This window comes from Neofelis nebulosa, chromosome 7 (genome assembly GCF_028018385.1).
Source record: "Neofelis nebulosa isolate mNeoNeb1 chromosome 7, mNeoNeb1.pri, whole genome shotgun sequence".
NCBI classification, from domain to species: Eukaryota; Metazoa; Chordata; class Mammalia; order Carnivora; family Felidae; genus Neofelis; species Neofelis nebulosa.
Genome location: NC_080788.1, coordinates 7,450,499 through 7,469,920, shown reverse-complemented (window position 1 = coordinate 7,469,920; position 19,422 = coordinate 7,450,499). Strand labels below are relative to the sequence as shown.

The 19,422-nt window shown below is 44.6% G+C and overlaps 1 protein-coding gene across 12 annotated transcripts in view; it reads right to left on the bottom strand.

The window, feature by feature from the left end:
• Window positions 1-19,422, bottom strand: part of DET1 (DET1 partner of COP1 E3 ubiquitin ligase) — a 68,492-nt gene that overhangs the window by 27,157 nt on the left and 21,913 nt on the right. For 6 of the 12 annotated variants that reach the window (XR_009263828.1, XR_009263827.1, XM_058736636.1 and 3 more), the window contains exon 4: window positions 11,595-11,786. Coding sequence is in view for 10 of the 12 variants with exons in the window: in XM_058736636.1 (XP_058592619.1) it covers window positions 11,595-11,786 (192 nt within the window). In the remaining 2 variants the exon portion in view is untranslated. Of the gene's footprint in view, window positions 1-1,636; window positions 2,050-7,930; window positions 8,592-11,594; window positions 11,787-19,422 lie in introns of those variants that run through there. The other 6 variants (XM_058736637.1, XM_058736632.1, XM_058736633.1 and 3 more) reach the window with 3 other exon arrangements.

The window sequence follows — 19,422 nt, the reverse complement described above, 5'->3', positions numbered from 1 at the left end:
CGGCTGTATTCAGAAACATTTTCAGACCAGAAACGGTTGGGGCTATGACACGAATTCTTATATTCCTAGTTCCTGGCACTTAGCAGGTCCTCAAAACATTTTTAATACATAAATGAACAAATAAGCCAACCAACATACTAGTGTTAAGAGGGAGAAATATGTGGATTTTCAACCTTAATAAAAAATATCCTTATTGGTCATCCCCCTCTAAGGGAGGGAGTGGATACAGAGGCACTGAATCGTAAGAATTCCCTGTGAATGTTATTGGTAATCAGTGAAACCCCAGTTTAGATCTCTATAAATCCAGGATTTAAGTGAATTCTGACACAGGCTGGATTAGTTTTACCTGCTATTAACTAGTAATGATGGGCAAATCACTTAGCGTCTCAGAGATTAGTTTCCTTATTTATAAAACGAGGGTAATATGGCCTTTTTCAAATATAAGGTGTCATATTGCAAAACACGCCATTATTTATGTGTGTTCATCAGATATTGTTACATAACAAATTGCCCCCCAAACTCAGCAGCTTAAAACCACATTTATCTCACAGGCTTTCTGAGAGTCAAAAATCTGGAAGTGGCTTGGCTGGGTGGTTCTTGCTCAGGGTTTCTCATGAGGCTGCAGTCATCCGCAGGCTTGACTGAGGCCGGAGGACCCGTTTCCAAGATATCTCTCTCACATGGCTATTAGCAAGAAGCCAAGCGGGTCCCTCCAGAAGGCTGTCCGAATGTCCTCACGACAGGACAGCTGGTCTCCCCCAGAGTGAGTGGTTGAAGCGGGGGGGGGGGGGGGGGGGGGGCGGCGGGTAGAGTGGATGTAGAAGCCTGGCCCCAAGATGCCGTTTATAAACCGAGGCTTGAAAGTGACACACTCACACTTCTGCTTGTGTCGTTTTGGTCACACAGACCAACCCAGATACAATGTGGGAGGGAACTACCCAAAAGCATGAATCGAGGAGGCGGGATCACTGCAGGACATCCTGGAAGCGGGCTACCAACCATGCGGCACTAACAAAGGAACCTAGATAATCGTACCATGACGACGCTTAGTACTTAGGACATTTTGTACTGTGTTAACCGTACCTTTTATTTTCTGATGCTTTGACCTATTAGGACCTCACTGACCTTACAGGAACTGCCCCTCCCAGGGTCAGCTAACTCCTAGAGACAGCAAACAACTCCCTGGGAGTGTGCCTTTACACACACACCAACCAATCCGGAGCCAATGCCCCAACCACCTCCTATATGGTGCTCTCACACTCTGGGCCACTATCCAGCTGCCCTAATCACCTCAGAGCCAGGTATCAGACAACTAGGGGCAGCCCCTATGTCGCAGAGCTCACCGAAATTATTCAGATTAGCCAATCCCAAGCCTTCTCAGCCTGCCTTGCCTGTTGTAGAAACCACAATAAAGGCTCTCACCCACATTTTCCCCTGGCTCCTCGACCTCCCGATTGACCCAGCTGCCTCCCCATGGGGCCTGATATGCCCTGCCCCGTTTCTAGAGACGTGTAGGTAAAACAGACTTCTTCCTTCATGACAGTCATTTCCATCTCTGTGTGTCTTACCGTATCGAGTTAAAACAAACCCTACTAGTACCCTTAAAACATATACATATTCAAAGAGCATTTTAGGCCTTTTTTTTATTTTTTTTTTTGGATTTAGAGGTATTAGGGGGACACTGAAGAACATCCAGTGTCATTAGTATTTCTCATTCGACTTAGGCTCTAGTTTTCATTTTCTTCCTATTTTGAATCACGTGCCCCTGGAAGTCAATCGGCTTCTGTTCAGAGTCAGCAGGAAGTTTCTGACCAGTTCACACCTTAATGATTAGTCCTGCGCTTTGCATGAATTGGTCACACAAGGCCTCTCGTTGCATTACAACTTCTTCCATTTATTCCGAGGCCTGTGACAGTCTCCCCTTCCTTCACTTGCCTTGTTGGTTGTGTGACAGGCGGTCCTTTTCCACGAAACTCAGTATGCCAGTAAAACTTCGTTTGCCAGCGGTTATCTTTCTCTCTTAGTTCCAAAAAGCACTCGGTGGCTGCTCTGCAAAAAAATGTGGCCTCACGTTCATTCCTTCAGTGGCAAACCTTTGCTTCGCTGATACCAAAATTAACCACACTGCTCGGCTTCCGCACCTTTCTGTATATAAAATAACCTTTCAACACCAAATCCTAGGATACTCTTTTTGAAGACACTTCAAAGAGCATGGACATTTAACACATGTGGTATCCCCAATGCACATTACTCAACAGCAATGAGGACAACGTGAAGAGCATGCTCAGTGTGAACCCGCACAGGCGACGACAGCGGTGACGTTGTGGTTGCCGACTGACACTGACGAGATCCCCATATTGGATACACTCCAATTTTGAAAAATGCATCTCAGAATCGATGAAATGAAGGAATACCTTCCAATATAAGGTGCTTACTAGCTCCTGACCCCAGAGTGAGCACTTAGTAAACGTTCATGATCAACGACAACAAACTGTCAGCAAACAAGGCTCCTTTGAATCCAATGTATTTGGCCGCAAAGAGGGTTAGGGATGTTCTGGTCTTCTCAGAACAGAGACTGTGGTGGCAGAATGGCACCCCCTCAAAAGCCACCGGTGTCCTGTGTAGGGGCTGGGCCTAGAGAAGGCGCAAGCTTGTGTTTCTGGATCAGCAAGGAACAAAGAGGCACCACCAGGGCTGGATGCGGTCTCTGTGACATTGAGGCGGGGGGGAGCCTCCCCCACAGGCCAGGAAATCTAGGGAGAGAATGGAAGCTAGGATTTATTGGCTACTTCCTGTATGAAGAGCTTCAACTAATACTCATTTACTGCTCACATCAGCCCTGCCGAGCAGACGTGACCCCATTTTACAGAGAAACTGAAACTCGGTAAAATTCTTATTATCAAGCAAGCCCAAGGATACAGAGCTAGCAGGTGACAGGGACAGGCCCTACTCATAAGCCTGACCTGTTCCCATAGTTCTGTCAGGACAATGTGGGTAAAGAATGAGTCCTACTATGCATCTCTCTATCCTCCCATGTTATTTCTGCCTCTGGTAATCAAATGTTGTATGATGGAGAGAGTCTTCAGAATTTTTCCTTTCTTTGCTTTCTTTTTTTTCTTTTTTTAAACAACAGAGGGTTATAGCTATAAAGGGTATACACTGAGCAGATTGATGTTGTAAACAAAATTGCCCTCTGGAACATCAAAATCATCTAATATGCTCAATTCCTTTCGAAGCACGTATTGCAGAGAACCGTTATGCTGATTACCAATAATTATAATCCATTCATTAAGAAAAGTCTCCAAGGGTTTCTACAAAGGAACACTTCATGGCTGAGATGCAGTTACTCTGTGTACTTGAAAAATAATGAAGCTACCGTTCTTTTAAAAATTATCTAATTTAGGCTTTTCACTGATTTAATACTGTGCTTCTCTACAAGGACTCTGAATGAAAGAGACCAAATTTAAATAGAGCCTTTCTCTCAAAGGCCCAGAACGGCTTGGCCCTGATCACTGACACATCAGCCCCTGCAGAACAGGGATGAGAAGAGAGTTCCAGGCAAGAATTTAGATCTGAAAGATAAATCCCCTGAAGTCTCTGCTTTTCTTAAACATTTTTGGTTCCAAAGAGCTTGATTCTCCAAAGATTCTTGAAGTTCACTGGATATCTGTAGAAAGAAGGCACTAGAATTTACTGAGAGGAGCCTAAAATCCTTTAGAAACAAAGTTAATATAAACACACAGGGGTTGTGAACTTCATATGGCTCAAGTGCTCAATGAGCTCAGTGCTTTATCGCTCATTTTAGTTACATCCTTTTGGCTATAAGAAACACCCAGGCCAGTACAGGTATGGCTGAAGGGGGCTATCAGAGAGCCAGGAATCTTACTGAAATCAGAGAACAGGAGTCATAACTGGGCCTTTTCAAACCCAACCTAATAAGATACCCAGCCAGCAGGAATTTCCTGACTCTTTCCACGGAGTACCTGCCTTTCTCTTTGCATCTATTAATTTGCTTTCAATTATAAGAAACAACAACAACAACAACAAATCAATTCAAAGTGGCTTAAACAGTATGGAAGCTTATTGTCTCTCTCCCAGAACCGGAAACCCAGATGTAGGATGGGTTATAGGGTTGAGTGATCCAGCCAACCAACTACGTTATCTACGATCCGGGTTCTTTCCTCTCTACTCTGCCATCCAGTTCAGCTCCCTCCTCAAGGAATTTTTTTTTTTTAATTTTTTTTTACCATTTGTTTATTTTTGAGAGAGAGAGAAAGAGAGAGAGAGCGAGCGAGCATGAGCAGGGGAGGGGCAGAGACAAAGGGAGATACAGAATCCAAAGCAGGCTCCAGGCTCCGAGCTGTCAGCACAGAGCCCCATGTGGGGCTTGAACTCACAGGCCACAAGATCATGACCTCAGCCGAAGTGGGACACTTAACCGACTGAACCTCCCAGGCACCCCTGGCTGATTCTTTTTGAATAGGATCATTGGGTGGTGGGCTGTGGAACTGTGGGCCACATGGTTCCTCACAGACATTTTCAAAAGAGAAATGTTTCCCCCACAGTTCCAGAAACCTCTACCTTACAGTATCATTGACCTGACAGAAGTCACACGACATTCGTAAACTAACCCTTTCTGCCAGCTGGTCTTGACCTAGTTCTAGTCACTAACATGGAGTAAGGGATCACCACGGTTGGTAAGGCAAAGTCAGATATGTGGGCGCTATGGGGAGAGGTGGGGGCTGGAAAAAAGGAAAACGGGAAATAGTTCCTAAGTTATTGCCTGCAGTAAATGGGTAAACGCTGAAGCCATCTGGAAACTGTGGGAGGAAAACAATGGGTTAGAGGTGGGGAGTGAGACTCAAGAGCCCAGTTTTGGAGATGCTGGTTTTGAAATGCCTATTAGATATTCAAATGAAGATGCCAGGTAAGCCATGGGATATATGAATTTGGAGGTCCAGGAAGGCATCAGGGCTGGGGTTATAATTTTGCGAATCATCAGCATATAGCTAGAATATAAAACCAGGGAAATGGACAAAATCAATTAAAGAAATGGTATACAGAGGAAATGAGGAGAGAATCCAAGGCCAAGGGCTGGCGCACTCTAGCATCTAAAGGTAGAGCCGAGAAGCCAGCAAAGGGGACTAACGAGCAACCATCAGCAAGGCAGGAAGAAAACCAGAAACTCGTACTGTCCCGGAAACCAAGAAAAGCAAGTGCTTCCTGACAGAGAGAGAAATGAATTATGCCCGATGTCGGGCTGCTGAGCACAAAAGGGATGAGAGGTGTGTGAACTGGCAACATGGAGTCCCTGGTGGCTGGGACAAGTACCGTGTCAGTGGAGGGGGGACTAAAACCCATCTGGAGTGGGCTGAGGAAAAATAGGACGTGGTGGGGTGAAAACATTTAATTTAAACAACTCGTTTGAGAAGTTTTTCTGTGAAGGGTAACAGAGAGGTGGGCAGTAACTGAAGAGGGAGAAGAGGCCAAAGCAGGAGGTTTTAAAGAAAAAAGATCTGGGGCACCTGGGTGGCTCAGTAGGTTGATAGTCTGACTTCGGCTCAGGTCATGATCTCACGGTCCGTGAGTTCGAGTCCCACATTGGACTCTGTGCTGACAGCTCAGAGCCTGAAACCTGCTTCAAATCCTGTGTCTCCCTCTCTCTCCCTCTCTCTCCCTCTCTATGCCCCTCCCTTTCTTGCACTCTGTCTCTCTCTCTCTCTCTCAAAAATAAACATTAAAAAAAAAAAAAAGATAAAGAAGATCGTATGGGTGCCTGGCTGGCTCAGTCAGTAGATCATGCAACTCTTGATCTCAGTGCTGTGCGTTCAAGCCCCTTGTCGGGTGGAGAGATTACTTAAAAATAAAATCTTTAAAAAAAGATAAAAGAAAAAAAGAACATCCTAGAGTGTATCTAATGTGCTAGTAGAAATGACCTATCAAGAGGAAGATACAGTAAAGAATAATTGCAGGAGTGAAGAAGTTGAGAAGTCTAGAAGAGACAGGATTCAGTGAGCACGGGGAGGAGTTGGCCTTTTAGGGAAGCAAGGGTTCTGGACTCCGGAGGAAAAGCAGGCAAGGAACATAGACACAAGTCATGGGGTTGACATGGTGAAAGAAAGATAAGGCAATTCCCCCACGTGATTGTTTCCGCTTCCATCTGGAAGCGGGTGGCAAGGTGATCAGGGAGAAAAGGAAGGTGGGCTTTGGAAGAGGAATGGTGTCAAACGGCAATTTCAGCGAGTGGGAGAGTAAACAGAGCAGGAAAGCGTATGAGAATTGCTTGGGGAGTTAGACAAGATGGAAGATAGAAGATATGACCAGGAGAATGGAGGAGTAAGGCGACAGGAAGTACACATTAAGCTTCAGAAAGGCTAGGACACCGCCCAGGGTCACAGACCTTATGGGCAGAAGGGCGGGGATTCCCACCGCGGCCCGAGTGACTCCACACTCCCCAGTCCCTCAGGTACAGTCCAAGCAACCTGGCACAGAAGAAAGCTGCAGGTGAAGGGCTTCAACCACGGAAGATTGGTTGAGTCCCCACAAACGTGTGACTGCTTTGGGATCCTGATTTTGTCATGACCTACGAAGAATCTAGGAGAATGCCTCAGTATTTCATCCTTCCAGAAGCCCAGTGAGGTCATTCAAACCCTCCTCTTCTCCTCTGGATTACCACCACTGGCTTGTCGGCCCGCCTCCAAATCATCTTCCAGACTGCTAAAGACAGTCTTTGTGAAATCTGGATCACGTCTTCCACCGCACAAACCCTAACACCACACACAAGACTTCTCTTCATGATTCGGTCACACTCCCCTGGCCTCCCCTCAGCCTGTGCCGCAGCCGTATTCGTTACCGTTCCACGGCCCTGACGACCCTGTTCACGCTTCCGCGCCTTTGTGCATGCTGGCTCTCTCCTCGAAACGTCCCCTGCCCTGGTCCACACAACAGACTCCCGTTTGTCCGGCTCCAGTGTCCCTTCCCCAGTATGGCTCTCCTCCTCCACCTCTCCTTCATCCTTCTCCACTGTTCCCAGAGAACCACTACTGGGGCTTCTGCCATTCTGCATTATAATTCTCTTTATTGGTCTAATTGTCTCATCCGCCAGATCTCAGCACAGCATCTACCCGACCCATAGCTGGCGCTCAAATCCTGTGCTGCACGCTGAATGAGAATGAATGCAGCCGTTCGATATTGAGGATGAGGAAATTAGCTGAACTGTTTTTGGTGGGACTCTGTATCTCCTATCACATTTGTTATGTTCCCAAGGGAGGTCGATCTGGATGGCGGAGGGATACGGAATCCATCTGTTCGCATCCGTGACTCCACAACCTGCTCTGAAATCCAACATTTCAAGCTGCTTTCAAAGTCAGGTGCTACTAAACAAGCAGACTTCATAAGCGGGGGATACGTTGTGCGGATGAGACAGAAGCAGCCTCACGAGCCCGCCGGAGGACACCGGCTGAGACCGCACAGAAGGAGGCTGGCTGGGGGCCAGCAGGTGTTCGGAGGAGCCGTGACAGCCGGGCCATCCAGGAGCAGTCAGTCTGATCTCTTTAGGGACACGTGGAGCCTGCCAGCTCTCACGACCCAACTGCCGTGCGTGCTACACAGTGTCTGTATCCGCTACAGCCCCAGAGAACGGATCACTCTCCCACCTGCATGACACAGACCGTGCAGATGGGAGCGTGCTTCCACATGACAATGTGCATTTATGCCCGGCCCCTCCAGCTGTAACGACTACCAGGACAAAACCCCAGGGAAGACGACAATCCTGACAGATAACGGTCTTCCGTGCTGGCACATACCACTCCGCTCTCCCCAGGGCAGCTGCTGGAGCCATGGCCTCCAGTCCCTTTCACAGTCCCTCCTGGAACCACAAATGTAAAAAGTATTCGGTGCGATCGGGACAGAAGGCAGTCAGCAAACAGGATATATTTAAGTAAGAAAATACCAAGGCTTTATTTGTGTTTTCTTTATATAAAGATAGCCCTGCTGTCGGCTGCATGGAAAGATGGACACAGTTCCCGTGAGCAAAGACGTACCCACTTCAGACCGCATGCCATAATGCCAAAGAATGGACGTGAAGGGGGGGAAAGGTGTGATGCTGTCATCTTCATATAGCAGTAAAATGCAAAAAAGAACAAAAACTAACTGGACTTAATTAATGCTGGGCATTCCCACAGGGAAAGGACCAGAGGACTTGCAATCAATCAGTAGTTGGATACGATAAAAATTCCACTTGGCTGGGCCCCCCTCGCTCCTCTCTCCGGCTCTCCCCAACTGAGGTATAACCATCTGGAACCAACAAAGCCGGGAGGCAGGAGCTTTTGCTTCAGAGTCCACTGAGACAAGAAGGGGGCAACGTTTCGGAAGACCAGGTAACGGGGCTCTGGTGAGGCACCTACGTGCAGCAGTGTCGCATGTGGAAGTTGACAACGTACTCGGCATTAGTCCTCTGCACGGAAATAGCAAAAGGCTCAAAAGGGTGAAAGGTGAATGCAACAAGGCGCCGCACTGTGTGGTTGATGGGGCGGCCCAGTAAGCCTGCCTGGATCTCAAACTTGAGCAGACCAGAGTCCCGGGCATAGAACCTAAACGGAACAAGGAGAGAAAGAGAGGATGGTACAGAGATATTCACCACCACTTTGCAATCCGCTCAGCACAGGAACGCGGCAACTCTAACTCAATCTTACTCACGGGATCTCCTCTTACATCCGCCTCAGGGTATCACAATTGCGAAACCACCTTTGTCCGAGCTGCTCGTTGCATGCACGGGGTCGCTGTGAATTTTACTGTGCTGTCCGGAGTCACTGGCTCCTTTCTCTTTCCCAAGATAACCCTTAGTTACAGCCTTAACTACAGCCTCCTCTTTTCCAGACACGCTGCCCCAAGAGTATCTAGACCAGAGCTAGAAATGAAATGCAAGCCACGTGTACACTTTTAAATTTCCAAGTAGTCACATTTAAAAAAGGTAAAAAGAGAAAGGTGAAATTAATTTTAATAAAATATTCTGTTTAACCCAATATTGGCATCCAAAATACTATCATTTCAACCTATAATTCATGTAAAAAAATATTAATGAGCTATTTCATTCTTTTTTTTTGTATTAAGTCTTTGAAATCTGATGTGTGACACTTGAGCACATGTCAACTTGGACTAGTCACATCTGAAATGCTTAACAGCCACATGCAGCTAGTGGCTCCGATCTAGACCCATATTTGAGTTGTTAAGAACAAACTCTTTTGAAAGGTTCTTCTTTTTCACACCCGAAAACAAAATACTAACTAGTCTGACATTTTTCATCGAATAATTCCATTCATCCCCATACTTAAATACATTTTCCCATATGCAAAGTAAGTGTCCTCTGGAATCAGGAACTAGAGATGTTCAGGGGGGTTGGGGCTGAATTAGGGTAAGTTCCAGAAAAATGAGAGCTCTGAAATAGAGAGCTCTGTAATTTCCCTTTTGGAAAACAAACATATGTACCCATAAAGATACTCATAATCCCATTTCCAAGAATTTCTATCCTCAGAATTTAATCCAAATGAAGTTAATAGTGATGTGAATAAAGACGGCTACTCTATCAAAGCTCTAATGTAAAAATGCAGACCGAGAATAAAGGCTCAGCAACAGGGGAAGAGTTAAATCAACTGTGGTGCATCTAACTGAGGGAACAATATGCTGTCATCAGGACTGCTATTTGGAGGACTATGTAACAACACAGAAAAACATTTATAAAATACAAGCCGACTACAAAGTATTACGCTAACCAGGATGACAACTTGGCACGTGCAAACCTGCAGAACGACAGAGACGAGACTGGAATACACAATACAGGTGTTCAAGTCACAGCATTTCCTCTTCCAGTGCCTCTAATATCCTTACATTTCTCATTTTAAATTAAAAATAAGTGAAAAACCCCTGTAGTCAGGGGCAATAGCCATTTCCAAATTTGTCACTTAGGTTAATCTTTTCAAATCAGAGGCAGGTCAGAAAGGAGGGGAGTGTATCTCACACTAGTTGACAATATCAAATGAGGCCCACGATATGCTTTTATGCGTGAAAACCACATTCACCTCACCCACATAGTCCCCAACACACAAAGGGCCTGTAAGCAAAGCCAGTTGTCTGAGCTTCTAAATCTAATTACCAGTTTACAGGAAATATGAGAGACTGAGAAAAATAGTAAATACTACTCCAGGGATGCGGTGAGCAAACTCCAAAATGTGGGAAACACTACAGGACAAGCAACATGGTTTCTTCAACAATTTCACTGCAAGGAAAAGAGGAAGGAAGCGGAACATATAGAATAAAACGGACTTAAGGGAGAAGCAACCAAATACAATGTATGAACCCTGTTTAGATCCTGATGGGAACACGTGGAACCATAAAAGAATATTTACAAGACAACAGGGAAATGTGAAAACTAGGTATTGGGTGGTCTTAATAAATTTTTGATAATTTTCTTAAGACAGAATAATGGTATTGAGGTTGTATTTTTGTAAGTCTTTCTCTTTTAGACATTACTAAAATATATATGAGCAAAATGCTATGAAATCTGGGATTTGCTTCATCATATCAAGAGTGGCATTTGGGGCGAGGGGGAGTGGTGGTGGTGGAAAAACAAAGCAACACTGACCATGGGATGGGATGGCAACTGTTAAGACTGGGTGGTGGGCAAAAAAAAAAAAAAAAAAAAAAAAAAAAAAAAAAAAGACTGGGTGGTGGGTGCATGCAGGTTCATTACACTCTTCCACTTTTATGTTTAAAACGTTCTGCAATTAAAAAAAAAGGTTAACTGTTTTTTGGAAACTGACTGAAATTTCCCAAAGGAAACGCCATGAATGGTGATTAATCGTACAGCATATGTTACACAGGCCTCTTTAATACACAATGAAGCCGGACTGTGAAATACCAGCTACCACTGTTTCTATGTTTCTACGTGAAAAAGAGCTTCCACTCTCCAGCCCAGGGTTCCAGAACATACCTCCCCCGAAATAACCTCACGGGTGGCGGTGGTGCCCAATCCTCTCCCTAGTACCCAATACATCACACAGAACAACACAAGCTCCCAACGGAGAGAAGGGGGGGGGGGGGGTTCTGTGAAGAGGACATTTGTGAGGGAGGGACTGCCTGTAAGAGGTCAGTCTCAGGTTTCTAGCAACAATACAGTATCAACATTCCAGAATTTCTTCAAGTGAGGAAGCCGGAGTTTCTCCAAAACCTGCCTGTTCCCCAAACTATCTCTGCTGGCTTTTCTACTAGATAACATGGGAGATAAAATGATTTGAGTGAAATAAATTTAGAAAGTCTCAACCTACTGCTATTATGAAATGGCATGTGGTTTTATACCCTGGATACCTTCAAAAGGGAACAAAAACTCATCTGAATTGGATGTTTTCAGGAGAAGCAAAGGGCAGAACTACTGAGACTAGTAAGTACATGATCAAAAGCACTCACCACATTACAGAAACAGCCTGTCCCTCCAACTGAAGCCATGAGTACAAGCGGACATAGTCACAGTGAAATGATGTCCAAGAAGAAGAGAGAGAGGGTGGGCCACCCGTAGCCCTGAGGCTACAGTGATGGTGTACCTGATAGGGTGATCTCCACAAGTCTTGGGTCGCTCCATGACGGACACCCACTTGTCGTCGTAGCTGAAGAGAGACAAATCAAGGTAGGGGCTACCGCTGTAAGACTGGGCACTGATGGGGAGCTGCCCCAGCAGCCGGCGTACTGCCTCCGTGTGCCCTCCGTACTTGGCGTTTACAATAGTGTCTTTAAACCTAAAATAAAGCACCAGTGAGGAAGGCTGTGTTAGTGGACACACCAAGCTGCCCTGGATTTTAAGCTGATAAGACATGTCTAAAAACAACTCATTCTGTACACAGAAATCTAGGTAATGCAGGAAGTCAGAGCTCTCACACATCCCCAGTCGCCCCGGCTACAAATATTCTCAGAAACAGAAAAAAATTCGCAATAGGAACATTAAATTACATTAGAAGAGTTAACAAAGACTTTCCAAACAAGTTTAAAAGGAGTGTGACTACTCTGTGACAGCACTTCCATTCAATTCTACTTCCCCCAAATAATAGCCTAGGTTTGCATCAAGAGTTCTAGAGAGCAAAGAACCCTGTAGAACAGAGCGGCCTCTCTGTGACTCTCCTTGGGATCAGTTATAAGCCAACCTTCCATCAAAACTCTGGGGGGGGCCAGGTGGCTCAGTCAGTTAAGCAGCCGACTTCAGCTCAGGTCATGATCTCTCGGTCTGTGAGTTCGAGCCCCATGTCGAGCTCTGTGTTGACAGCTCAGAGCCTGGAGCCTGCTTCCCATTCCATGTCTCCCTCTCTCTCTGCCCCTGCCCTGCTTGCTCTCTGTCTCTCTCTCTCAAAAATAATAAACATTAAAGCAAAACAAAAAAAACCTTGGACGAACTACTCATTCTGTGTTCAAAGTTTACAAGCTAGCTACCTGTGCTCCTGCAGAAACACCAGCGTCTGAAGAACTGTAACGCGGACACAGTCGCACATCTCACTTATTTCTTTTTTTTTAATTTTTTTTTCAACGTTTTTTATTTATTTTTGGGACAGAGAGAGACAGAGCATGAACGGGGGAGGGGCAGAGAGAGAGGGAGACACAGAATCGGAAACAGGCTCCAGGCTCCAGGCTCCAAGCCATCAGCCCAGAGACTGACGCGGGGCTCGAACTCACGGACCGCGAGATCGTGACCTGGCTGAAGTCGGACGCTTAACCGACTGCGCCACCCAGGCGCCCCTCACTTATTTTTAATAACAACAACCATGGGGCAAATTCTCACACTTGTAATGAATACCAAATTTAATACCCTTTGACCAAGCATTTCTCTTCTTGTGGAAATTTACCCTAAGGAAGCAATCCCATACTTAGAAAAATCTCTCTGCCCCTTTAATAAAGCATTGCTGATGATAGCAATAAATTGACGGAAAATTAAGAACCTAATGGAAAACCGTAATTTTCAAAGACTGCATAGTAACAGTGGAAACATTTATCATAATGGTAAGTAAAAGAAACAGGCTACGCTCTATGTCTACACAGTATGATTAAAAAAAAGAAAGAAAAAAACAGAGAAAAGAATTAGTCCTAAAAATCAGACTGGTGGTGGGGGTGCCTGGGTGGCTCAGTCGGTTAAGTATCCGACTTCGGCTCAGGTCATGATCTCGTTGGTCGAGCCCCGCGTCGGGCTCTGTGCTGACAGCTCAGAGCCTGGAGCCTGCTTCGGATTTTGTGTCTCCCTCTCTGTCTGCCCCTCTCCCACTCACCTTCTGTCTCTCTATCGAAAATAAACATTAAAAAAAAATCAGACTGGTAGAAATATGTCAAAATAATTGTGCCTGTGTAATCACATTTTGTTTTTACTCTTTTTCACTTTCCTACAGTTTCTTAGAAAGAATGTCAACCATCAGTATGTATTTCTTTAATCTCTACATCAAAGTATATCATATGGTTTAAAATACAAAGGGAAAATAATTTAGTCCAGGGACAAAATATGACATCTCATCCCTGAAATTAATGGCATGAAAACCAAATAAAACAAATTTAAAAACTTAAACGTTCCTGACTTTGAGGAGACCAGAAAGACTGATGAGATGGGTTCTGTATTTTGTCTTCACCATTAACCTGTGATTCTAGATGCACATTAACACCTCGTTTATGAGCCTAGCTATCAATACTGCTTTTCCGTTACTCTTCTTGACAGTAATTTTCACCACCTCAGTGTAAGTCATAAAATTAAATCTTGGGCCAAAGAGAACTTATTTCTTTCCTTTTGAAGGAGCAGGAATCATCGTTTTCAGCTCCTTGTCAGCCAAGATCCAGCATGACCTCTCACAACCCGCCCCACGGCCTTGCCTGGCTCACTGGCTCCCAGTGACGGGGGGCCGGCCCACGGTGAAAGCAGTGCTTTTCCAGCGGCACCACCACCTCCACTCGCCACGCTCCCCACGGACAGAAAGATGAAGCCGTCCTCCCTGTGACAACTTGCAGCGTTTAAATCCTGGCTCACCGTCACTCTGTCCAGCTATGCCTCTCTCAGTTCGTGGGGATTTCTAAATTCGTAGAGATTATCCTTCCAGCACCATGGCCCCCTGGTTCCTGAACCTCCTCTCTGCCTCAGCCCTCATTCTCACCATTACCCATGACTGCGACCTCTCTGTAACATCAGGGTGAGGCACCGCTCTCTCCAGCCTCCTCCTCTCCTATCTTTCCAGCCCATTCCCTCTACTCCCTAGACCTACAGTCCACTGATTCTACCAGTTTTTGTCACGCCACACCTTGATCGTATCCTGTGTCCTCTCTCTTTCCTCAGGCCATGCTTCAGTTCCACACTTAATCCACTGCACTCGTCCTCCACACCTCGGCCTTCTCTCGCTTGGTGGCACTTCCCTGGAAAACCTACAGCCCTAGTCAAGCTCAACTCTGCCCGTTCCATGCCTGTATCTGCTCGGGGTTCTCCACGGCTGGAGGGAAACATACAACGCTCACTTAAATGTATAACCATGAACGTCGTGGGGCCCTCCTGCTGCAGGCACTCAGGCTGCAGTCCCCGGTCCAGCCAGCCCTCCCACTCCCTCTGATGCCTATTTCGTACCTCCACCAGGCCCACCCTCACCGAACGGCATCTCCTGCTTTGTTCCGACAAACAGAAGCAAGGAGAAGAGAACTTTGTGAGGCCCCCATCGGCGATCTGCACTATACTACTGTCTGTGCTGCGGTGTGAGACCAATCTCCCCGCTTGGGCGCTAGGTCCCATCGCCTCTCATATGCGACATCAATTCTTCCCCACCTTTTCCTAAACCGTGAGCTCCCCCCCAGCTACACAGTCTCATCTGCACACAAACACACCATTTCCCCCCCTCTCAGTCACAAAATAATAAAAGCACCACCACTCACCCTCTCCAGTGCAGGCACCATCTTCCAGCCCTCCCTGACAACAAAACTCTCAGAACACTTCTTCCGGTACTGTCTCCAAGCCTTCTCTTCCCACTCTTCCTTAAACCCACCCCAGAGAGGCTTTCCCCACCATCCCACGAAGCCACTCTCATGGAGCTCACCGATGACCTCCATGCTGCTAACTCCAGAAGCTGATTTCTCTCTCAGGAGATACAGACCTGGCCTGGCAGAAGCATCTGACACTTCTTCCTGAGAAACTACCAGACCTCTCCACTTACAGAACCTCCAACCTTCTCCCCTGAACCTCACCCACAGCTTCACCATCACAGTTTGAGAGTAACTCTCTTTTGCAAGACAAAAACGTTAACAATCGTCTTTGACTTTGCTCTTTCCACGGCCCAAACCCCATCCTCCACTAATCTTCAGGGTTCTATTTTCAAAATACGTTGAGCACACAATTACAGCTGACCCATGAACATCACAGGGTCAGGAGTACCAACCTCTCCCACAGTCAGAACTCTGCATGCAACTTTTGACTCCTCAAAAACTTAATAGCCTACCGCAGACTGGAAGCCTTACCAGCAGAAAACAAACAGGGGATTAACACATATTTTGTATGTTACACGTGTTATAAACTGTATTCTTACAATAAAATAAGCTAGAGAAAAGAAAATGTTATTAAGAAAATAAATCATGAGGAAAATACATTTACAGTTCTGTATTTACTGTAAACAGTCCACATGTAAGTGGACGCATGCAGTTCAAACCCAAGTTGTTCAAGGGTTAACTGTTCCCACCCTGATCCAAGCCAATGTTATTCAATCAACAGATACTTACCAACAGCCTAGTATACGCCAGGCATGCTTCTAGGTCCGTAAATATATAAATATATATGCCCTGTGGCAGGAAACATATTTAGCGAATCCTTGCACCAGTCTCCTAACTGGTGTCCCTGCTTCTACCCCACCCTCCTACAGTCCATTGCCAACACAGCAGCCAGAGTGACCCTGGTAAAATAACAAGTGAGAATGTGTCACTCCTCTGCTCAAATGCTACACAATCTCATCTGCAGTTACAGCCAAAGCCTCAGAACAGCCTCAGGTGTCTGGCCCCACCTCTGACCACGTCTCCAACTACTGGGCTTCTTCTCACCCCAGCCCAGCCACTCTGGCCTCCCCGGTGTTCCTCAAATGCATGAGACCCACCTCAGGACCTTCAGAACTATACTACCTTTTTTGGGGATAATGTGCCCCCCAGTATCCACATGGCCTGCTCCCTGACCTCCTTCAAAAGCTCTGCTCAGCTATCACCCTCGTGAGGCCCACAATGACAAGTCTACTGGAACAGAGCTAACAATCTCTTCTTGATCCACTCAAACCCACCAGACCTCCTAACAATTACAATCTGGCCCTGGACACTTGCCTCTTGGAACCCTCTACCCTCCTGCCCCCAGCTGGCCCACCTGGTATTCTGCCACCCCCAGAACTTCCCTTTTACCATCATCGTCAGAGTGCTCTTTGCTTCTCTCTGGTTTCAGACTATTTCCTGTACCATACTTTTGTGTTTTATGTGGAAAACACATCTTCCAGAGGCTTCCTTAGAAAAGGTACATGAGAAGTAATCTTTCAAGAACTTACATGTCTGAAAAAATCTTTGTTCCACCCTACTGGATAGAAAATTCTAGACTCGGTATCATTTTTTTCCACAGACTTCTGAAGGCATGATTTTAATGGCTTCAAGCTTTCGGTGTTATTATTGATAAACGCAATACCATTCTGCTAACTTATTTTTTAACATGTGAAATGTATGTTCTTTCTGAAAGTTTTTACAATTTTCTCTTTGGCCTCAATGTTCCAAATTTTCATGATGGTATGCCTCCATACAGGTCTTTTTTCCATTGGGTACTTGGTGGAGCTGGTGATACACTAACAAAGACTTAAGAAGTATTTATCTGGGGAAAGAAGCCATGATTTGCAGCGCTTGCCAATTTCTGTGCTGTAAATCCTACTGCTGTGGTCAGTTTCAAGGTACCAACATGACATCAGTGAATGTGGCATTGTCGAAAGATGAGCAGCAGCAGATTTTCAGTACAGAGTATATATATATCTATATATATCTATATATAGATATATCTAGATATAGATATCTAGATATCTATCTAGATAGATCTATCTAGAGATAGATATCTAGATATCTATCTCTAGATAGATCTATCTAGATATATAGATATATATAGATATATATAGATATATATATATACAGAGAGAGAGAGAGAATATACAGTATTTTCACCACACAGAGGAGATAGACACAAATACACTCAAGACCATAAATAATAGTAAAATAGTTAGGAAATAACTAATTTTTAATAATCACCACGTTTAGCAATAGCTTGCAAAAAATTCCTGCCATGTTTAACAACTGGCCCTCGTGAGCCAGTACAAGCCAGCCCCAGCACATCACTGAAAGGTCCTGCCAACCTGGAAGTTGGGAAACTGTCTTCACTACTGGGAAACTGTCTTACACTATTTCTGTAGACTGTAAAATTGAGCATTTAGAGGCATGTGTTCACAAGAAATGAAAAATAATTCCAATTTATATACACATTGTACTTTCAATGCAGCAAAGCAGGATAAGATGGCTAACAAAATATATTAGGATCTATTAGGAATATATATTAGGATCTATTAGGATACAATTCATATAAAATGTTATATTAGGATACAAATACGAATTTGAAGACAAGAAGAAACAATGTGAAATTTCAAACAGTATGGGAATAACTTGCTCTCTACTTTTTATATCAAATCCTAACACCAAATTACTATTGCAACTAGGTTTCCCTGGCTATGTTCAAAAGTGTTACGTTATACACCATAAATGTATATGATGTTATATGCTAATTGTATCTCAATAAAGATGGGGGAGAAAAGCTTATAATATTTTTAAAAACGAGTATTTAATATACACTGAAAATTGCATCTTCTGCAATTATTCAAATTTAATAGCAAAAAAATGTTAAGATCAACTTAAAAATTAATATGTAAGGACATCTACAGTTGTTCAAAATCTTTTGGTGGTATGATCCCACATTTTGAGAATCACAAAGCTAGAACACCACCTTTCTCTTCAAACTTTATTTCTCCCGGGACTTCTTAAAATTTCACTTAATTCCAGATGCATTCTGAAATAATTAAAAAAAAAACAAACAAAACATAGCTTCCTCTAATTACTGGGTGACTTCATTCACTCAACAAATACCTAATGAGCTTCTCCCACATGAAAGACACTGGCCTAGGTGCTATGGATATGGCAGTGAATGAAACAGACAAAAATCCCTGCCCTTATGGGAGTTTACCTTCTTTCTGGTGACTTCTTTTGATGTTTTCACTCAGCCAGCTGTACCCAGCTTTGTAATTAGTTGATAATGATCTGCCTAATTTTAAAGTTAATTTTAAAAGAAGGAAATTTGTTCCAAAAAGAAAAAAGCACGATCTGAGCCACATTCTGTCTCCAAATATCCTTCCATAACTGAACAGAAATGCTTAGAAGGCAGAAAATTTGTGTGAACCAGAGAAAAAGGAAAAGGCAAGTTAGTTGTCTGAAAACCAATACCCATTTCTAGTTGATTACTATCCTTTTATATAAAGATGATGCCACTGCATTAATGTACCTACTCTGCTCCTTTTTCCTAGTGGCAGTAATGCTTATTCTGATTCTTCTGTTCACTCCAGTGTGATCTATCTTGAAACCTAAAGCAGATCTTTTCCCTAACTGGCCAAGGTTGGGGGAGCAATTTAAAGTGGCATCCAATGAGGCACTGACTACAGTAGGATTCAGCTTGGGCCCTTGGCCCAGAGTAACCATTCATTTCACAATAATGTTGTACTCAGATAATTATATCAGAAGCTCTGGTTCAGAGAAAACCCTGTCTGATGATGGGGGGGGGGGGGGGGGGTATTAATTTAGGGTGACCTAGGTGTTTGTAAATGTCAGTATCTGAAGGTGTCTTCTTTGGGTGACCTAGGTGTTTGTAAATGTCAGTATCTGAAGGTGTCTTCTTTGGGTTGGTCAGTTTCCCTAGTGAAAAATCTCTAATCTCCTGCATAAGGAGTATAAGCCTGTCTGTCATATCTTACCTTTCAGTTTGTTGGCTTTCATTCAATTCTTGTTTTTAGCATGACAATCTCATCCCTACTCTCAGCTATGCCTCATGAACATGAAACCAGGGCCTACATGGTTCCGTTTCTCAGGAGACTGAACCTCCAGCCTTCTGCGGAGGTGGAGAAGACACAGTCAGTTGGCTAAGTAGGCTTAGAGAAAGGGTCTAAAGGGCCTGATTGCTCCTTTTCTTTTTTTTAATTTTTTTTTAAGTTTACTTATTTATTTTGAGGGAGAGAGAGCACACACAAGCAGGTGAGGGGCAGAGAAACAAGGAAAGAGAATCCCAAGCAGGCTCCACACTGTCAGCACAGAGCCCAACGTGGGGCTCAA